The following is a 19,661-nucleotide window of genomic DNA, read 5'->3' as shown; positions in this document are numbered from 1 at the left end:
GGTTGATGCAGGAAGAAGGCCTCAAGGGCCAGACAATTATGAAGCTAGGACTACTAGCACGGTAGTTCCAGTGCCCAATGTGCAGGCATAGACATGATGTTTCCATAAATTAGCCCAAAGGGCTGTATCATGGTTGACGCAGGAAGGAGGTCTAATCACTAGTGCCTCTGATGGGAAATATTAATGAATTGAACATTGTTTCTAGCTTGTTGACCATGAGGTACATGTGACAGATGCAGGAGTCGGATACACATGTAAGAAGAAGCCAAGGGGTTTGAATGGGAAGGGATGGACGTGATCACCATTAGCATAAAAGAACGTTTTGGGTGACGTTAGGTTGGGATGCTGTCATCTGGAGGGCTTAAAAACTGTGGCGAAATCCAGTCCTTGTTAAATTTTATCAGAGTCAGCTGTCTGCATTCTTTGTAGTCAGCCATATGCGTGTGTCTGTGATGATTGCCCCAGTGGCATTGAAAATACGCTCTGACATCACACTAGCAGCAGGGCAGGCCAGCACCTCCAAGGCATACAAGGAGAGGTCTGGCCAACTGTGTAGCTTGGATACCCAGTAATTAAATGGAACAGAAGCGTTAGGAAGGATGCAGGAATGGTCACTTAGATACTCGTTGATCATGTTGTTCAACTTCTGCCTCCTTGACATTGTGAGTGGTCCATGCTGATGAGCTGTTTTTTTTTAAGATGGTCCAGTCTGTGGACATTTTCCCCTCACCTCTTTTGGACCTGCTGGGCATGTCTCTCCCCATTAATGCATGCTGTTGCAAAGAGGTGGTACCTCTGCTACCAGCGGTGTCTGAGTGTGATGTTGTCATCAAATGATCAACAACTGCCCTCTTGAAGGATTCAATTGTGAAACTCCTTGGTGACTGCAACAGTAGGGAAGGAAATTTGTCCTTGTACTGTGGGTCGAGAAATGTGGCCAACTAGTATAGGTTGCTGTTGAACATGAACTGTGCCATGTGTGCCAAGTTGCAAAGAGGCAAATGTTCTGTGGCCCCAGAAGGAGGAACAATACCCATCCTCTCCTCACACTGGCTCTCCTCCACCTCCTCCTCTCCAGCCCCCCCATGCTGGACAGACATGAAGCTGGGGTTGGGAGTCCCCTCTGTAGCATCAGGGGTCCCCTCGGTACCACAGAAAAAGAAGTCCTATTCCTCCTTGTCTTCCTCCTCATCTTCATCAACCAATCTTGCCTCATGATATTGGCAGGGCTGGGTAGGATCACCCAGTGTGAAATTTTGCTCCATATCCAGCTGATGGGCACTCAAAGATTCCATGTTTAGATTATGCAGCGAGTCTTTCAACGTACATAGCATCGGGATGGTAACGCTGATAATAGCCTGATCACTGCTCACGAGGTTGGTGCAGTACTCAAAGTTATCAAGCACCTCAAAAATGTCAGCGATTTACACCCACTCGACAGTTGTTATGTGTCTTGGCTGAGTCGCAGTCTGACAGGCTTGTTTAAGCTGGTATTCAGCAAGTGCCCTCTGCTGCTCACTAATTCTTTCCAACATATGATATGTTGAGTTCCACCATGTGGGCTGGTCGCAAATGAGTCAGTGATATGGCAAATTAAATTGCTTGATTGCAAGATCGGCAAGAGTGGTAGAGGAATCACGGAAATGGGCCCAAATACGGTGCACCTTCTTAAGTAGGTACGGCAAGTCAGGGTATGTTTTGATACATTTCTAAACCACTAGGTTCAGCACATGAGCCATGCATGGCACGTGTACCAGCTTCCTGAGCTTTACAGCCGCCACCAGGTTACGCCCATTGTCGCAGACAACCAGATCGGGTATGAGTTGCAGTGGGGACAGCCACTGATCAGTCTGTTGTTTTATTCTTTGCCACAGCTCTGCTGCAGTGTGTGGTGTTTGACCTAAAAAGATCAGCTTCAGCAGAGAGTGTTGCCACTTTGCCAATGCGCTGCTACACAGCTCCCAACTTGGGAGTAATGAGGAGGGTAATTCAGCATAGGATGAGGAGGCAGAGGAGGAAGAAGGGAGACAGGACGCGGGTAGGATATGTGATGTTCCAGTTTGCGACTTTGTCCCACCTTCCACCAAGTTCAGCCAGTGTGCCATGACAGAAATGTATCATCCCTGTCCACAATTACTTGTCCACGTGTATGTTGTTAGGTGGACCTTCCCAGTTACGGTGTTGGTGAGAGCACGCTTTAGATTGTTTAACACATGCTGGTGTAACGCGGGGACGGCACACCAGGAAAAATAGTGTCGGGTGGGAACAGAGTATCATGGGGCAGCCACAGCCAAGAGATCACAGAAAGACTGTGTCCCCACAAGCCTAAAGGTCAACATCTCCACGGCTAGCAACTTGGCAATGTGCGCATTTAGTATTTGTGCTTGTGGGTGTGTGGGTTGTTATTCAAGCTTCCTTTCGTAGATCAGGGGCACGGACAATCGGACGCTTGGCTGGGACAAACAAGTGAATGGCATTGTTGTGTCCTGTGTCTCTGCAACCGCAGCTTGTGAGCAGGAGGTATGAGCACCTGGTTCCAGGCCAGCAGATTGGGAAGGACAGATTACAGGTGACATGGTAGTGGTTTGACCTGCAGACACTGATTTGGTACCCTGTTGTTCTGCCCATCGACTAGGGTGCTTGGCTGCCATGTGTTTCCGCATACTGGTGTTGCTCTGGTTGCCTTTGCCGTGGCCTCTGCTCAGCTTTGTATGGCAGATGCTACAAATGACAATGTTTGGTTCAGAAGGACTATCCAAAAAACACTCCAGACAGAGGATGAACTCCCCCTTGCCTTGACTTGGGGCACAGAGGGATTGCTCTTGGCAACAGTTGACACACTTCGCACTCTGCTCAAACACGTAGCCCTTGGTGCCTTTGTTGGTGCTACGTATCCACCTTCTTCCTCTGTGCTGCTGTGCTAGCTATGCGTACCAACGGTCCAGGTCGGATCAGTGGACTCCTCATCGACCACCACGTCATCCATGTCATCCTCCTTCCATGATTATATTGTCAGCTGGCCAGATGGCAACTGTGTCTCATCATCAGCCTTCACCTCTTGAGCTGGTGTATCATGTGGCTGAAAGTGGCTTTTGTCTGGTTGTGGGTTTTTAAATATTTGGCCATGAACAGACGATACCTCCTCACGTTCCTCTTCAATGTTGCGTGTTGAGAGCCCAGAGGCAACCAAAGGATCATATGTACCAAACAGATCATCAGAGTGGTCAAGTTTGGGGTCAAATATTTCATGTGACTGAGGAGGGGGGAAGAAGTAGGAACAGGCTGAGGATTCGATAACTCAGAGTTCTGTGTATCGACAGTAGACTGGTCATGGAAGAATGGGTGCTGCTAGAAAATTTCATTGAGCCCTTATCTGCCATCCAACACAGTATCTGCTCTTGCTCTTCTGACTTACAGACACGTTTACGATCCAGACCGGGAAGGAACATAGATGCATTAACCTTCTTCTGTCTCCCAGACTCAGTGCCCTGTTGGGCACCACTGACAACCCCATGCCCACGTCCATGTCCCTGTCCCATCACAACAGGCTTTTTGGGAATTTGGGGTTTTTGTCACATAGTTGCAGATGTTCAGATGCATATATTGGGGAACAAGGAGCAGTATGTGCTTTGTGGAAGGTAGCACTACAGCCTAGTACTCCTTTGTGTTTTACAAACAGCACCGCAAGGGCAAAAAATTGGCCTGGGATTAAAGCCGAAGATTTAGCTCGACAGTCACCACAGAAGACAGCGGTGCTGGCTGCTTCTCAGTTGGGCAGTAGCATGCATGCCATTCGGTGTGCAAACAGCACCGCAATATTAAAAAAATTGGCCTGAGGTTAAAGCCGAAGATTTTGCTCGACCGTCAACACAGAAGACAGCGGTGCTGGCTGCATCTCAGTTGTGCAGTACCGTGCATGTTATTTGGTGTGCAAACAACAATGCAATGTTAAAATTGGCCTGAGGTTTAAGTCGAAGATTTAGCTTGACAGTCACCACAGAAGACAGTTGTGCTGGCTGCGTCTCAGTTGTGCAGTACGTGCGTCCTATTCGGTGTGCAAACAGCCCTGCAAGGGCAAAAAAATTGGCCTGCAGGGGTAACTGTGACCCCAAAATTAGCTGGGAAACTGTCACTACTCCCTGACCTTATACAGTACTTTCAGCTCTCAGAAGAGCTGAGATATTGAGGTACTATGTATGTACTGTAACGCTCCTTCCTGTCTCCCTGCACTACAGTCACCTACTACTAAAATACTTCAGGTAGCTCTCACAAGAGCTTTTGTGTTTTTAAGATGACTTGTGGATGATTTGCAAAAGCACAACTCTCCCTAGCAGCTGCTCACACACTCCCTACGCTAGCACTAGCTGTGCTCTGGATGCAATGTGCAGAAAATGGCAGGGCCTATGAGTCATAGGCTATGACTAATCTATGATGCTGCGCGGCCAGCCAATCATAGTAATGCCACAACCAAGAAGTCACAATTGATGAATAAGTCTAAAAAACTGAAAAAATCACAATTACAACAAAAGACAATAATAAAAATCTGCAAATCGTTTGATGAGTGTGTCACAAATCAAAAAATCGCTTGAGAGGTATTCATGCCAAAAAACTGACGGAAATGCAGTGATGGGTCCCAATATGTATGGTCGGTTATAGGGTGCAGAATTGTAGACTAATCAACTGGTCTGAGATTTAACAATAAAAGGTTGTGGTAGTAATTAGGCAATGGAAATCATCGTGGGGACTTTCAAACAAATCGTCATCAGACAAGAAGGAAAAAAAAAGGAGACAGATAGGGATTTTTTTAAAGCAAATATATTATAAAATAGCTTAGATTATGGCATCAAATAGATAGGGATTTAGATCATATTTACTGTCGCCTTTATGGTATACGGTATTTCACATTGACATGCTTTAGCACAACAGGGTGCAACTTTTTTGTTTATTATATATGGAGATGGCTGCTCCTAGTATGCACCTGTTCACACTAGCTTGGAAGTGCCAGTCAATCTTTTGTTATTTAAGGTATACGGAGTTACAGATACCTTTGGAGACTCTTGTGTTATTTAAGGTATACGGAGTTACAGACGCCTTTGGAGACTTTTTTTTTGCATATATTTTGACTTAAAAAAGCATTTGTTGTTTTAGAGTTTTCTTAAAAAGATTTGTCCATTTGGCTCCTATAAACTCTGCTACATGAGATATCAGCCAAATAGAGAAAAATGCAAATGGCAGTCCCTTATGCCATAATGTCACAATGATCCAGGCATCTATGTCAACATAAAGGAAACTCACTTAACTGGTGGCGTTCTGCTATAAAAAGGCTTGTGCTACTATCGGTTTGTGTTTTTCCGAATCAACTCTCCAAATTGTCTGATTGCAAGGTCTGTAACCCTTATCCTTTTTCTTTTTCACCATCTTATAAGCTGATTTATGACCAAATTGAAGTTCAACTTTAATTTGGTCATAAATCTACTTTAAAGACTCTCAATTGAGATCGATGACAGATTCACTGTTAACTCATTCTGCAGTCGGTTATGCAAATAGCCTGTAGAAGCCAAATGGTCCCAAATTTTTCATGAAACACTAAGGAAAATGTGCTTTATCAGTGTCTGTGATAACTACACCTGCACCCCCAGTACCTGCTCAACTGCTCCCCATAAATTGTTATATGGCATAAAAAGAATATTATATTAAACGTCTTTGCCAGGGACGTCAGCCTGGTTTACAAAGACAAATCCTGATCTCCGGTGACTATTTCAGGACAAACCACAATAGAACTCTGTTCATCAAAGTATAAAATAACAGGAAGCTTCTCATCTAATAGAAGGTGGCTCCTGAAGAATTAACTGTTCTAGCAGAGGGAGCTATCTGCTGAAACACTCAGCTCACTGAGGTTAAGATAATACAGTAAACTCCTGGACACTCTTTTTATTTTTTGGTAAATGAATTCCTTCTGTACAAAACATTCTTAAGATGCTATCTGTTTCTATGCAGCCCCAGCTGTTAGGTAACTTACTCTGAAAACACCACGAGGACCAAATTTATGTATGAAAATGGTTATGAGGGTGTCCTGAGTGGTCTATTACTGCAGCAACAAGACACCAAGACTAATTAAATACCAGCTGTTGGCTGAGGAGTCTACGACAGGAAAATTATTAATACATCATTTATTTCATGCCGAGTCAAATTTATGTCCTTTCTTTATTGAATAGAATGCAAATCAAGTGAAAAATAAGTTTGGACTTTTTTTATAAAAAGATCTAGATCATTTCAAGGCTGACACAAACTTTAACTTTTAGAGGCTCTTTTATTTAATGTATCGCAAGGGATCGAATAACTTAAGCAAAGGATCGCGGCCTTCCACTTTATTGCATAAAGAACAGAAGAAAGCATGTTCCCCTCCAATATATACGTATATATATATGTTATATATGAACACATATGCATTTTAAGTTTCAGAGTATTGAATACATCACCAATTTACTATGTCAATATATTTCTAAAGGAGTTATGGACTTGAAATTCTCATCAGATGTCGGTAACAAATAGTGATGAGCGAGTGTATTCGTTGCTCGGGTTTTCCCGAGCACGCTCAGGTGGTCTCCGAGTATTTGTAACTGTGCGGAGATTTAGTTTCTGTTGACTCATCTGCATGATTTACGGCTGCTAGTCAGTCTGACTACATGTGGGGGTTGCCTGGTTGCTAGGGAATCCCCACATGTATTCAAGTTGTCTATCAGCTGTAAATCATGCAGCTGAGGCAACGAAAACTAAATCTCCGAGCAGTTACAAATACTCGGAGACCACCCGAGCGTGCTCGGGAAAACCCAAGCAGCGAGTATACTCGCTCATCACTAGTAACAACGCATCCAATCCACACAGGCCAAGAAATCAAGCATGAATGTCCATAAATTAAGTTATGTGTAAGAATGAGAAGTTACAGAGGAAAAAAGTATTGAACAAACTTACTGAAATGTATTTAATACTTCATACAAAAGCCTTTATTGGTGATGACAACTTCAAGACGCCTCCTGTATGTTCCTTACATAAATTTAATATTGAATTCAGGTAAGGTGATTGGTTGGGACAATCTAGAAGCTTTATTTTCTTTCTCTAAAACCAATTGAGAATTTCCTTGGGAGTGTGGTTGGGATCATTGCCTTGCGGAAATGTCCACCCTCGTTTCATCTTCATCATCCTGGTAGATGGCAGATTTTTTTCAAAATGTCTAGCTACATTTGTCCATTTATCCTTCCTTTAATTATATGAAGTTTACCAGTGCCGTATGCTGAAAAACAGCCCCACACCATGATGTTTCCATCTCTAAACTTCACTGTTGCTATGGTGTTTCTATGGTTATATGCAGTGCCTTTTAGCTTCCAAACATGGTGTGTATATGGTATATAAAAAGTTACATTTTGGTCTCATTTGACCAGACTATATTTTCCCAGTATCTCATAAGATTGTCTAAATGTTGTTGAGCACACTGTAAATGTGCTTGAACATGCTTTCTGCTCAGCAATGGAGTTTTGCTAGGTAAGCATGCATACAGGCCATGGAGGTTGAGTGCATTACTTATTGTTTTCTTTGAAACAATTGCACCTGCTGATTCCAGGTCTTTCTGTAGCTCTCCACAGATGGTCCTTGGCTCTTGAAAAACTCTTTAGATAATTATTTTCAGTCCTCTTTCTGAATTCTTGCAGAAAGCACCTGGTTGTAGCTTGTTTATGTTAAAATGATGTTCTTTCCACTTCCGGATTATGGCCCCCTCATTGGACACTTCGGTAGTTTGGAAATTCTTCTGTAACCAATGCCACCAGCATGTTTTGCAACAATAAGGTTGTGAAGGTCATGAGTTGTTTTTTGTGTTACATCTTGGTAAAGAGACACCTTTTTACAGGCCATCAGTTGAACCAACTGATATTATTCTTCACTAAGTGGCAGGATTGCTTTTTAATTACTACTAGATTCCAACTGGTGTCAGGACTTTCCATGGCTTTTCACACCTTCCTTTCTTGATGTGTTCAATACTTTTACCGTGTCTTTTCTCATTATTGCATATAACCTAATTTATGGACATATTTCTATATGTTGGCACCCTTGAAATTGTTCTGGAAAATGAACTATTTCTATCAGAAAATTATTGTAATTACACGTGTTTTGTTATACACATGTTTATTTCATTTGTGTGTATTGGACAAACGCAGAAGAACAGATAAAAAATGCAAATTGGACATAATTTCACACGAAAACCCCAAAACTGGGCCAGACAAAATTGTTGGCACCCTTGCAAAATCATGGGTAAACGACTGTTTCAAGCATGTGATGCTCATCAAAATTCACCAGTGGCAAGTAACAGGTGTGGGAAATATGAAAATCACACCTGAAACTAGATAAAAAGTGGAGAAATGTACTCTTTGCATTGTGTGTCTGTGTTTGCCATTCTAAGCATGGGGAGCAAACAAAGGAGAAGAGAATGATCTGAGTACTTGAGAATCAAAATTGTTGAACCATGTCAACAATCTCAAGGTTACAAGTCCATCTCCGGAGATCTTGATGTTCCTTTGTCCACGCTGCACAACATAATCAAGATGTTTACAACGAACGGCACTCTAGCTAAGCTCCCTGGTCATTGACGGGAGAAAAAAATTGATGAAAGGTTGCAGCACAGAATAATAATAATATAATAATTTTGTTTTGTTTGTGAAATTGTGCCTGATTTGCAATTTTTTCTCTTTTTTGTGTTATTCCAAAACAAACAAAGGAAATAAACAGGTGTAATTGCAATAATGTTCTGGGAGAAATACTTCACTTTCTGGAACAATTTCAAATGTGCCAACACTTTTGGCCTTGACTGTCTATCTATCTATTTAACATACTATCAATCTATCTAAATTAATATGTGCATGAATATATACATATTATATATAAAAGGCATAGTACAGTACAGGGAGTGAGGCGTGACTACCTTTGGTGTTCTTCAAAGACTGTACCCTCTGCAGGATCTACAATGGCCACAATACAGTATCTGTACTTTGGTGCCCTTCTAACTCTACTGTATATATAAGTATGGCGTTAAAGTTTGACTTGAAGTAAGTAGAAATAAAATAGGACTTACAGTACAGATCAAAAGTTTGGACACACCTTCTCATTTAAAGATTTTTCTGTATTTTCATGACTATGAAAATTGTGCATTCACACTGAAGGCATCAAAACTATAAATTAACACATGTGGAATTATATACTTAACAAAAAAGTGTGAAACAACTGAAAATATGTCTTATATTCTAGGTTCTTCAAAGTAGCCACCTTTTGCTTTGATGACTGCTTTGCACACTCTTGGCATTCTCTTGATGAGCTTCAAGAGGTAGTCACCGGAAATGGTCTTCCAACAATCTTGAAGGAGTTCCCAGAGATGCTTAGCACTTGTTGGCCTTTTTGCCTTCACTCTGAGGTCCAGCTCACCCCAAACCATCTCGATTGGGTTCAGGCAGGTGACTGTGGAGGCCAGGTCATCTGGCGTAGCACCACATCACTCTCCATCTTGGTCAAATAGCCCTTACACAGCCTGGAGGTGTGTTTGGGGTCATTATCCTGTTGAAAAATAAATGATGGTCCAACTAAACCGGATGGAATAGCATGCCGCTGCAAGATGCTATGGTAGCCATGCTGGTTCAGTATGCCTTCAATTTTGAATAAATCCACAACCATGTCACCAGCAAAGCACCCCCACACCATCACACCTCCTCCTCCATGCTTCATGGTGGGAACCAGGCATGTAGAGTCCATCCGTTCACCTTTTCTGCGTCGCACAAAGACACGGTGGTTGAAACCAAAGATCTCAAATTTGGACTCATCAGACCAAAGCACAGATTTCCACTGGTCTAATGTCCATTCTTTGTGTTCTTTAGCCCAAACAAGTCTCTTCTGCTTGTTGCCTGTCCTTAGCAGTGGTTTCCTAGCAGCTATTTTGCCATGAAGGCCTGCTGCACAAAGTCTCCTCTTGACAGTTGTTGTAGAAATGTGTCTGCTGCTAGAACTCTGTGTGGCATTGACCAGGTCTCTAATCTGAGCTGCTATTAACCTGCGATTTCTGAGGCTGGTGACTCGGATAAACTTATCCTCAGAAGCAGAGGTGACTCTTGGTCTTCCTTTCCTGGGGCGGTCCTCATGTGAGCCAGTTTCTTTGTAGCACTTGATGGTTTTTCCCACTGCACTTGGGGACACTTTCAAAGTTTGCCCAATTTTTCGGACTGACTGACCTTCATTTCTTAAAGTAACGATGGCCACTCATTTTTCTTTCCTTTCCTGCTTTTTTCTTGCCATAATACAAATTCTAACAGTCAATTCAGTAGGACTATCAGCTGTGTATCCACCAGACTTCTGCACAACACAACTGATGGTCCCAACCCCATTTATAAGGCAAGAAATCCCACTTATTAAACCTGACAGGGCACACCTGTGAATTGAAAAGCATTCTCGGTGACTACCTCTTGAAGCTCATCAAGAGAATGGCAAGAGTGTGCAAAGCAGTCATCAAAGTGAAAGGTGGCTACTTTGAAGAACCTAGAATATAAGACATAATTTCAGTTGTTTCAGACTTTTTTGTTAAATATATAATTCCACATGTGTTAATTCATAGTTTTGATGCCTTCACTGTGAATGTACAATTTTCATAGTCATGAAAATACAGAAAAATCTTTAAATGAGAAGGTGTGTCCAAACTTTTGGTCTGTACTGTATATTTATCAGTCCAAGAATGCCATTTAGTTTTTCCCAGTATTATACCTTAATATGGTATTATAAGGATGACTGTAAAAATGTATGCAAAAAGATACATGATTATTTTTTGTTGCCGTTTTTTTACGAACAGATATGCTCCTATTTATTAAAACCATTTTGGCTATAGATTAACATCACTATGTATTTTATCATAGTTTTACATGATCCTGAATTTTAACCATGCACCGTATTTAACTATATTGTATATAACTGTTATACTCTTATATTCAGCATTTCTATTTTCAATGATTGTATATATCGTTGTTATGTTTTTACACTAACAGGATTTAATGAGCAGGGATTTTTATATTTAATGCAGAAGAAAATTGTCTATGACCGTGTAAAATGTCATGCCGTGCATTGTAAAACAAGAGAGAGGTTATAACTCTTATTTATTCGTCCAGGTAACTGGAAAGCCAATACATATAAAATCGAAATGGGAGTTATAAAAGGATTTATTCTGGGAATATATACACATCTAACACACATGGTGTACAAACACCAATTACAATACACACACGGTGAAATCTGGATTTTAATATCAGTGCTGAGATTGCGTCTAATGAGAGGATTACTCGCAGTTGCCGTCTCAGCATGAATAACAAAATCCCTATTACACCGCATGACATCACATATATTATTTATACCATTGGGGTGCACTTGCCATGGATATAAAACACACAGTTTTGAGGGCATGGATCTTTTCTCTTTCTTTTCATTGTAATTAAGGTGCTCATCCTCCATAATATTGCATCACCGTTTATAGAACTTGTCATACTTAATTGCTCTCCATTACATTTGTCTAGGAGATAGGGTGATAGATCAGGAACGTCCTGCTGAAATGCAAATACTCTGACATAATTACAAAGCCACAAACATTTAATTATGTCCCTGTCTATATGCGACTATATTGTATCAGGTCTACATCAATGGTTGATGATCCTCACCGCCAGCTATGAGAAAATAACCCTATAGCTGGGAGACGACTGTATGATTTATGCTCTACACAGTACACGCTGCATTGAGTTATTGAATTATTTCACCTGGTTATTAAATGTCCACTTCTGCACCGCTCATGGTATAAATAAAGCTGCATAACGGCAATGTATATACAGCCACGATAGTATTACATACGGTAGTTAGTATACAAACAGGACACATAGTTAAAGTGGAATTTGTAAGCGCACTATAACACTACCCTGCACAATGTACTATTAGAACTGAAGGCTGATGCAAAACTATTAAAGAGGACATGACAGTATCACTACCTCTGCGCAATATCTGCTGCACCGTTGTGATGAAAGGCGGCTTTTATTGACACACAAATAAATGCAGGTTGGTCTATTGGTGTTTTTGCAGTCTGTGGCTCCTCTTGGCTTTTCCCTTTGGGCAATGCCCCAACTTCTTGTCTGAGAATAGTTTGCAGAGGAGACATTTTGCGCAGAGTCTCTGTCAAGAAGCAAGGGTGGTGCCCACAGGGAGAAGTGACTGCAAATGCTTTGGTGGAAATATAAAATTTGCATATCAAAGCCAAGTTTCGAAGCAGAGGTGCAGCAGATGATGCTGTGTTAGGCAACTAACTACTCTATCCTGCACTACCTACTGGCACGTTCCCTTTAGGGGAAAAAATGAAATATTCCTATTGATAGTCTTTTTTAATTGTTGCCTATACACCCTGCGGCCAACATGTATCCCTCTTGACCCCTGTATACTTATGAATGCTCGGTTTGGCTGAGCGTACATATATTTTACATGATGGGAACAAGATGCTGCTTATGTCTAAAGAGAATAAATAGCTCAGCAAAATTCAACATGCTTTATCTTTCCTTTGAACAACTTAACCTCGGTGTGGTGTTGGGATGACCCCATATACATTCAATGATCTGCCTATCCACATTGCTGATCAGTTTCTATGTTCTCTCAAGCACCACATATGATAGGTGAAGGAACTAGCAAATTCTAACATTTAATACTTAAATGAGTTTTCCCATGAACAAAGTTCATTTTAACTAACAGATCTGGGAATAAAACTAAGTTTTACAATTGGGTGTGTAAAATGTTCTTGTGCTGAGATAACCTTACAAATGTTCCCCTGCTGTGTACTATGTAATGGCTGTGTGTGACCATACAGGAACATGGTCTGATACCACAGCTCCTGGGCAGGGGAGGATGCAAAAAAGTATACAGAAAGGACAGTATGGAATCACAGCTACTACTTTCTGAGAGGTAAAACAATTTTTAAACAGGCAGGAAAATGTTTTGCCTTACATAAAGTAGCTGTAATCACATCCTGTCCTGTTTGTATACTCTCTTTTGCTTTCTTCCTTTCCCAGGAAATGTGGTATGATCAGACCATGTCCCTGCACGATCAGACACGACCATTACACAGAAAACACTAGGGGAACGTTTATAAGATTATCTCAGCACAGGAACATTTTTTTAACACATCCAATTATGAAAATTATTATTAATCCAAGATTTATTGATTAAAATGTACTTTGTTTCTGGGACAACCCTTCTAAGAACCATAATATAATTAGGCAGACTGTAATTTATAATTTGAGGCCTTTTTTTGAGCTAAACTATATTTGTAAAGTTTTTATGCCACTATTGCCTTCTGTGGAACTACAAATCAAGTTCTATGTCCTAACATGTCATTTCAATTGTCCTTTGTATTAAACCAGGATGGATCTATCATCATTCCAGTTTTACAAGGGTTCTGCTGGGTAATTGGTACTAGAAGTATTATTTGGTTATGTGCACAACAGATGTACAATACACTGACTTTGCTGAGGTAGTGACTGGAGCATGCAGCGATGATGCGGTTATTAGACATAGATACACAGTGGGGCTACTGTGTTAGTTCTAGCTTTAGCTAGAATTTTAACTAACGTGTTTAGAAGTGCAACATTTTTTTGAAAGTGCTTACCCGAGGGCCCTGATCACCTTGATCTCCCTGCAAAGGGGAAAGATGAGATGATAGTTTTAACAAGGACTCTGTGCTACCCTGTGACTCTCTCACAAATGCTGGTTGTATGTCACAGATCTTATTATGCATTATTATGCTCCAGTTGAACATCAGCATGGATTTGCCATTCCACTTATAAAATATACACATTTAATTATTTACTACTGACCTTGTCACCCTTTGGACCAGAAGGACCCTGAAAAACAAAACAAAACTTGTATTTTCTTAAGGATTTGCATTTCTTAAATACCTTTAGCAACAGCCATTAATATTATATACCTATATTAATAACAAAAAATAATATAACCAATATATTCCAAGCATTAGTATAAATGTTCATGGTTTGTAAGTCATACACATATATGTCATAATAAAGCACATAATCACTTCTAACTATGCCTCCATTCCCGGTAGTCTCAATGTTATCAGAATTGCATCGATTCCCGCAAATATATCAAGCTATTATCAGAATGAGTTGATGATATTTATTGTCTAGATAAGCATAGATGGATATATTATTCTTTGAAGTGCATTTTCCCTTTAATGAACTATCTAATCTTTTTTTTTGGCCATATGTCAGTTAGGCAGACTCAAGATTGAGGAAAAGCTCCGCACAACCCATAAGCAATTCCTGGGCACTAGCTCCACAACGCTCTGATGAGACAGAAATCCAACTATCTTACACAAGTTGCTAATTAACCAAATGTAGTGATGGGCAAACCAGAATGCTAAAGTTTGGGGTCCATACCGGGGACCTAGTGTCTAGTTCTAGTTCTGCAGCCCGAATAAAGCTTGTTCAAAGGCTGCAGTGCAGCCAATCAACAAGCTTTTCCAATGTGGGCACTTCTGGCCTCATCACAACTTGTGATTGGCTGGTGCAGCATGTTACAAAAAAATAATTAAATATAAAAAGAAGTTGGGTCCCCTCTATTTTTGATAACAAGCACAGGTAAAGCATAGAGCTGCGGTCTGCAGCCTTAAGCTGTCTGCTTTATTTTGGCTGGTTATCATAAATAAAGAGGCCACAATGCCGTGTTTTTTAAATATTTAAATACAAAATAAAACAAAACAGAGCGGGTCTCCCCTATTTTTGATAGCCAGCCAAGGTAAAGCAGACCAGTTTGGGCTGGTATCTCAGACTGTTAAAGTCAATGGATATTTGGCCCTCCCCAACTTAAAAATAGCAGCCTGCAGACACCCCAAAAGCACATCCATTAGTTGTGCCAATTCTGGTGCTTTGCCTGGCTCTTCCTGCTTGTCCTGGAGCATTGGCAAGCGGGGTAATATTTTGGGGTTGATATTAGCTGTGTAATGTTCACAGACATCAAGCCCAGGGGTTAGTAATGGAGAGGCGTCTATAAGACACCACATTACTAACCCGGTTGGCAAAAGCAATAAACACACACACAGAAAAGTCTTTTAATTGGAAAAATCACTCCTCGACTTCTTTTACCCATTTATTACCTTTAAAAAATAAAATAATCCAAATGGGTCTGCCGTAAATCCATCCCACATCCGATGATGATCTCTGACTCTGCTACATCCGGATGCAGTGCTGAGCGGTGACATCAGTAATGTGACCGCTTAGCATGGCTGCCTGAACACACTGATATAAGAGAATATCATCCCCATACAGGTAACAATCCAGCAGCTGTTGGCTGTTTACTATAGTTGACAACTTGCTGCATCAGCCACGATCAGCATTAGCACCGTCCATATCTGTTTAACCCCTTAGATGCTGCTGTCAATAATGACTATATCATATAAATGTTTAAAAGAGTGTGGCTTCTCCATCATTATCCCCATCGGCACCCTGAGATCATGATTAGTGATGAGCGAGTATACTCGTTGCTCGGATATTCCCGAGCATGCTCGGGTGGTCTCCGAGTATTTGTGACTTCTCGGAGATTTCGTTTCTGTTGACACAGCCGCATGATTTACAGCTGCTAGCCAGCCTTAGTACATGCAGGGGTTGCCTGGTTGCTAGGGAATCCCCACATGTAATCAAGCTGTCTAGTAAATCTCCGAGCACTCACAAATACTCGGAGATCAGCCGAGCATCAGAGGCGTAGCTAGGGTTTTGGTCAAGGGGGGCGAAGCTTCTGAGTGGGCCCCTAACCAGGTAATCTTGATTACAACTCGGTGATGCGCCCTAATACTGGAGGAGAACCTCAGCAGATGACCACGCTGTTACTGAAGATAATCTCTATATAAAGACCAATATGGATATTACCGCCATATGGTCAGTGGTAGATAAGTCTTATGGAACATATAACAGATCACAGCACAGTTACAGATAATATCTTACCGCTGACGTTCTTTCTGATGGAATCGTTCATTTTTCCCGTCTTTTCCATCTGGCCCAGACCGACATGACAACTTTTTCCAGCAACGACTCACCTGCAGAGAATACAACAAAGACACATTTCACTTCTCATATTCCAGCCCCATCACCATCTATTCCCAACCTGCACAAACTCCTCATCCTGCTGATACCCCAATACTGAGCCGCTGCTGCCATATGTGACCCTATTACTGCCCCGGATACCCCAATACTGAGCAGCTGCTGCCGTATGTGTTCCTATTACTGCACCTGATACCCCAATGCTGAGCCGCTGCTGCCATATGTGTCCCTATTACTGCACCTGATACCCCAATACTGAGCCGCTGTTGCTGTATGTGTCCCTATTAATTCCCCCGATACCCCAATACTGAGCTGCTGCTGCCGTATGTGACCCTATTACTGCACCTGATACCCCAATACTGAGCCGCTGCTGCCATATGTGTCCCTATTACTGCACCTGCTGTGTGGTTCTATGTGCCCTCTAAATTCTAAAGCAACCCTCTATAATATAGTAATGCCGGTTGCAAGTGCCCAAGAAAACAGTGCCCATATTTTGCCACTAGAAAGTAATAATGCCCTGTGTGCCCCTTTGATAGCCACAGTTACCTGAGTTTCCCTATGACAATAAGTTCCCACTTTACATTTAATAAAGTCCTGAGTCTCCCCCTGTACAGCTCCCCTATACACAGCATGATGCTCTCTTATACACAGTATACTGACCCCTTATTAGCCCCCAAACTGTTTGATGGCTCCAACAATGTATAATGACCCCCACACTGTAATCTCCATACTGTATGATGGCCCCTAGATAGCCTCCATATACAGTAGCATAATGCACCAAATAGATCACAATATAGTATAATGCACTCCCCATAGGCAGACTCTATAGCATACGGCAGCCCCCATAGGCATAAGCTGTAATAAGGCAGCACCCCTATAGTCAGACCCTGTAATAAGGCAGCACCTTATAGGCAGACCCCGTAATAAGGCAGCACTCCCATAGTCAGACCCTGTAATAAGGCAGCACCCCTACAGGCAGACCCTGTAATAAGGCAGCACCCCTATGGGCAGACCCTGTAATAAGGCAGCACCCCCATAGTCAGACCCTGTAATGAGGCAGCACCCCCATAGTCAGACCCTGTAATGAGGCAGCACCCCCATAGGCAGACCCTGTAATAAGGCAGCACCCCCATAGTCAGACCCTGTAATGAGGCAGCACCCCCATAGTCAGACCCTGTAATGAGGCAGCACCCCCATAGTCAGACCGTGTAATAAGGCCGCACCCCTATAGGCAGACCCTGTAATAAGGCAACACCCCCATAGTCAGACCCTGTAATAAGGCCGCACCCCTATAGTCAGACCCTGTAATAAGGCAGCACCCCTATGGACAGACCCTGTAATAAGGCAGCACCCCCATAGTCAGACCCTGTAATAAGGCAGCAACCCCATAGTCAGACCCTGTATTAAGGCCGCACCCCTATAGGCAGACCCTGTAATAAGGCAACACCCCCATAGTCAGACCCTGTAATAAGGCCGCACCCCTATAGTCAGACCCTGTAATAAGGCAGCACCCCTATGGACAGACCCTGTAATAAGGCAGCACCCCATAGTCAGACCCTGTAATAAGGCAGCAACCCCATAGTCAGACCCTGTAATAAGGCAGCCCCAACAGTCAGACCCTGAAATAAGGCAGCCCCCCATAGTCAGACCCTGTAATAAGGCAGCACCCCCATAGTCAGACCCTGTAATGAGGCAGCACCCCTATAGGCAGACCCTGTAATAAGGCAGCCCCCCATAGTCAGACCCTGTAATAAGGCAGCCCCATAGTCAGACCCTGTAATAAGGCAGCCCCCATAGGCAGACCCTGTAATAAGGCAGCCCCCCATAGGCAGACCCTGTAATAAGGCAGCACCCCTATAGGCAGACCCTGTAATAAGGCAGCACCCCCATAGTCAGACCCTGTAATGAGGCAGCACCCCCATAGTCAGACCCTGTAATGAGGCAGCACCCCCATAGGCAGACCCTGTAATAAGGCAGCACCCCCATAGTCAGACCCTGCAATAAGGCCGCACCCCTATAGGCAGACCCTGTAATAAGGCAACACCCCCATAGTCAGACCCTGTAATAAGGCCGCATCCCTATAGTCAGACCCTGTAATAAGGCAGCCCCCCATAGTCAGACCCTGTAATAAGGCAGCAACCCCATAATCAGACCCTGTAATAAGGCAGCAACCCCATAATCAGACCCTGTAATAAGGCAGCAACCCCATAGCCAGACCCTGTAATAAGGCAGCCCCAACAGTCAGACCCTGTAATAAGGCAGCCCCCCATAGTCATACCCTGTAATAAGGCAGCACCCCCATAGTCAGACCCTGTAATGAGGCAGCACCCCTATAGGCAGACCCTGTAATAAGGCAGCCCCCATAGTCAGACCCTGTAATAAGGCAGCCCCATAGTCAGACCCTGTAAAAAGGCAGCCCCCATAGGCAGACCCTGTAATAAGGCAGCCCCCCATAGGCAGACCCTGTAATAAGGCAGCAACCCCATAGTCAGATGCTGTAATAAGGCAGCCCCCACAGTCAGACCCTGTAATAAGGCAACCCCCCACAGTCAGACCCTGTAATAAGGCAGCACTCCTATAGGCAGAGCAGACCCTGTAATAAGGCAGCACCCCCATAGTTAGACCCTGTAATAAGGCAGCACCCCTATAGGCAGACACTGTAATAAGGCAGCACCCCCATAGTCAGACCCTGTAATGAGGCAGCACCCCTATAGGCAGACCCTGTAATAAGGCAGCCCCCCATAGTCAGACCCTGTAATAAGGCAGCCCCCATAGTCAGACCCTGTAACAAGGCAGCCCCCCCATAGTCAGACCCTGTAATAAGGCAGCACCCATTAAAAAATAAATAAATACTCACCTCTTCTTCCTGGTTCCTGCGCTGCTCCCGCTGATCTCCTGACAGCGGGCTCCGAGCAGTGACGTCATCGTGCCCGCTGTCAGTGTCGGCAACGTCAGACGCCGGCACTGACAGGGGGATGATGGGAGAAGTAGCACAGCGCTCCTTCTCCCATCATTGCGATCAGCTGTATCGGCTAAATGCCAGTACAGCTGATCTTCCAATGATGGCGGGGGGCCACTGCTGGCACCGGGCCCCCCGCCTGCTCAAGGGCCCCATAGCGGCAGAGCAGGGAGATCGATTCTCCCTGCTCTGCCGCTCGCCGATACAGTTACAGTAGCGTAGCTCCAGGTGGGCCCCCTCAGAGCACCGGGCCCGGGGCGACCACCCCCTCTGCCCCCCCGGTAGCTACGCAACTGCCGAGCATGCTTGAGAAAACCCGAGCAACTAGTATACTCGCTCATGACGTATATCCTACACATTAAAAACGCCAAGGGCAAAAAAGTCCATAGCTCCAAAGACATCCTGTCCAGTTTCTATGATTACTATAAGTCCCTTTATAATATAAATGGCCAATATAGGGACCTCCCCACTCATGCCTTGCAGGGGAAAATCAAATCCTATATTCAGCAAAATAAACTACCCACGATCTCCGAGGAGACTTTGGC

General features: G+C 43.2%; 1 protein-coding gene across 3 annotated transcripts in view; it reads right to left on the bottom strand.

Moving 5' to 3' along the window:
* The window catches only part of COL25A1 (collagen type XXV alpha 1 chain), a 643,948-nt gene that overhangs the window by 233,615 nt on the left and 390,672 nt on the right, over positions 1 to 19,661 (bottom strand). For 2 of the 3 annotated variants that reach the window (XM_077278988.1, XM_077278989.1), the window contains exon 4: positions 13,715 to 13,782. In XM_077278988.1, the coding sequence (XP_077135103.1) occupies positions 13,715 to 13,782 (68 nt within the window). Of the gene's footprint in view, positions 1 to 13,714; positions 13,783 to 13,922; positions 13,950 to 19,661 lie in introns of all 3 variants that reach the window. The other variant, XM_077278990.1, reaches the window with a different exon arrangement.

This window comes from Ranitomeya variabilis, chromosome 1 (genome assembly GCF_051348905.1).
Source record: "Ranitomeya variabilis isolate aRanVar5 chromosome 1, aRanVar5.hap1, whole genome shotgun sequence".
NCBI lineage: Eukaryota > Metazoa > Chordata > Amphibia > Anura > Dendrobatidae > Ranitomeya > Ranitomeya variabilis.
The sequence above is the reverse complement of the archived record's forward strand: the minus strand, read 5'-3'. Positions and strand labels throughout refer to the sequence as shown.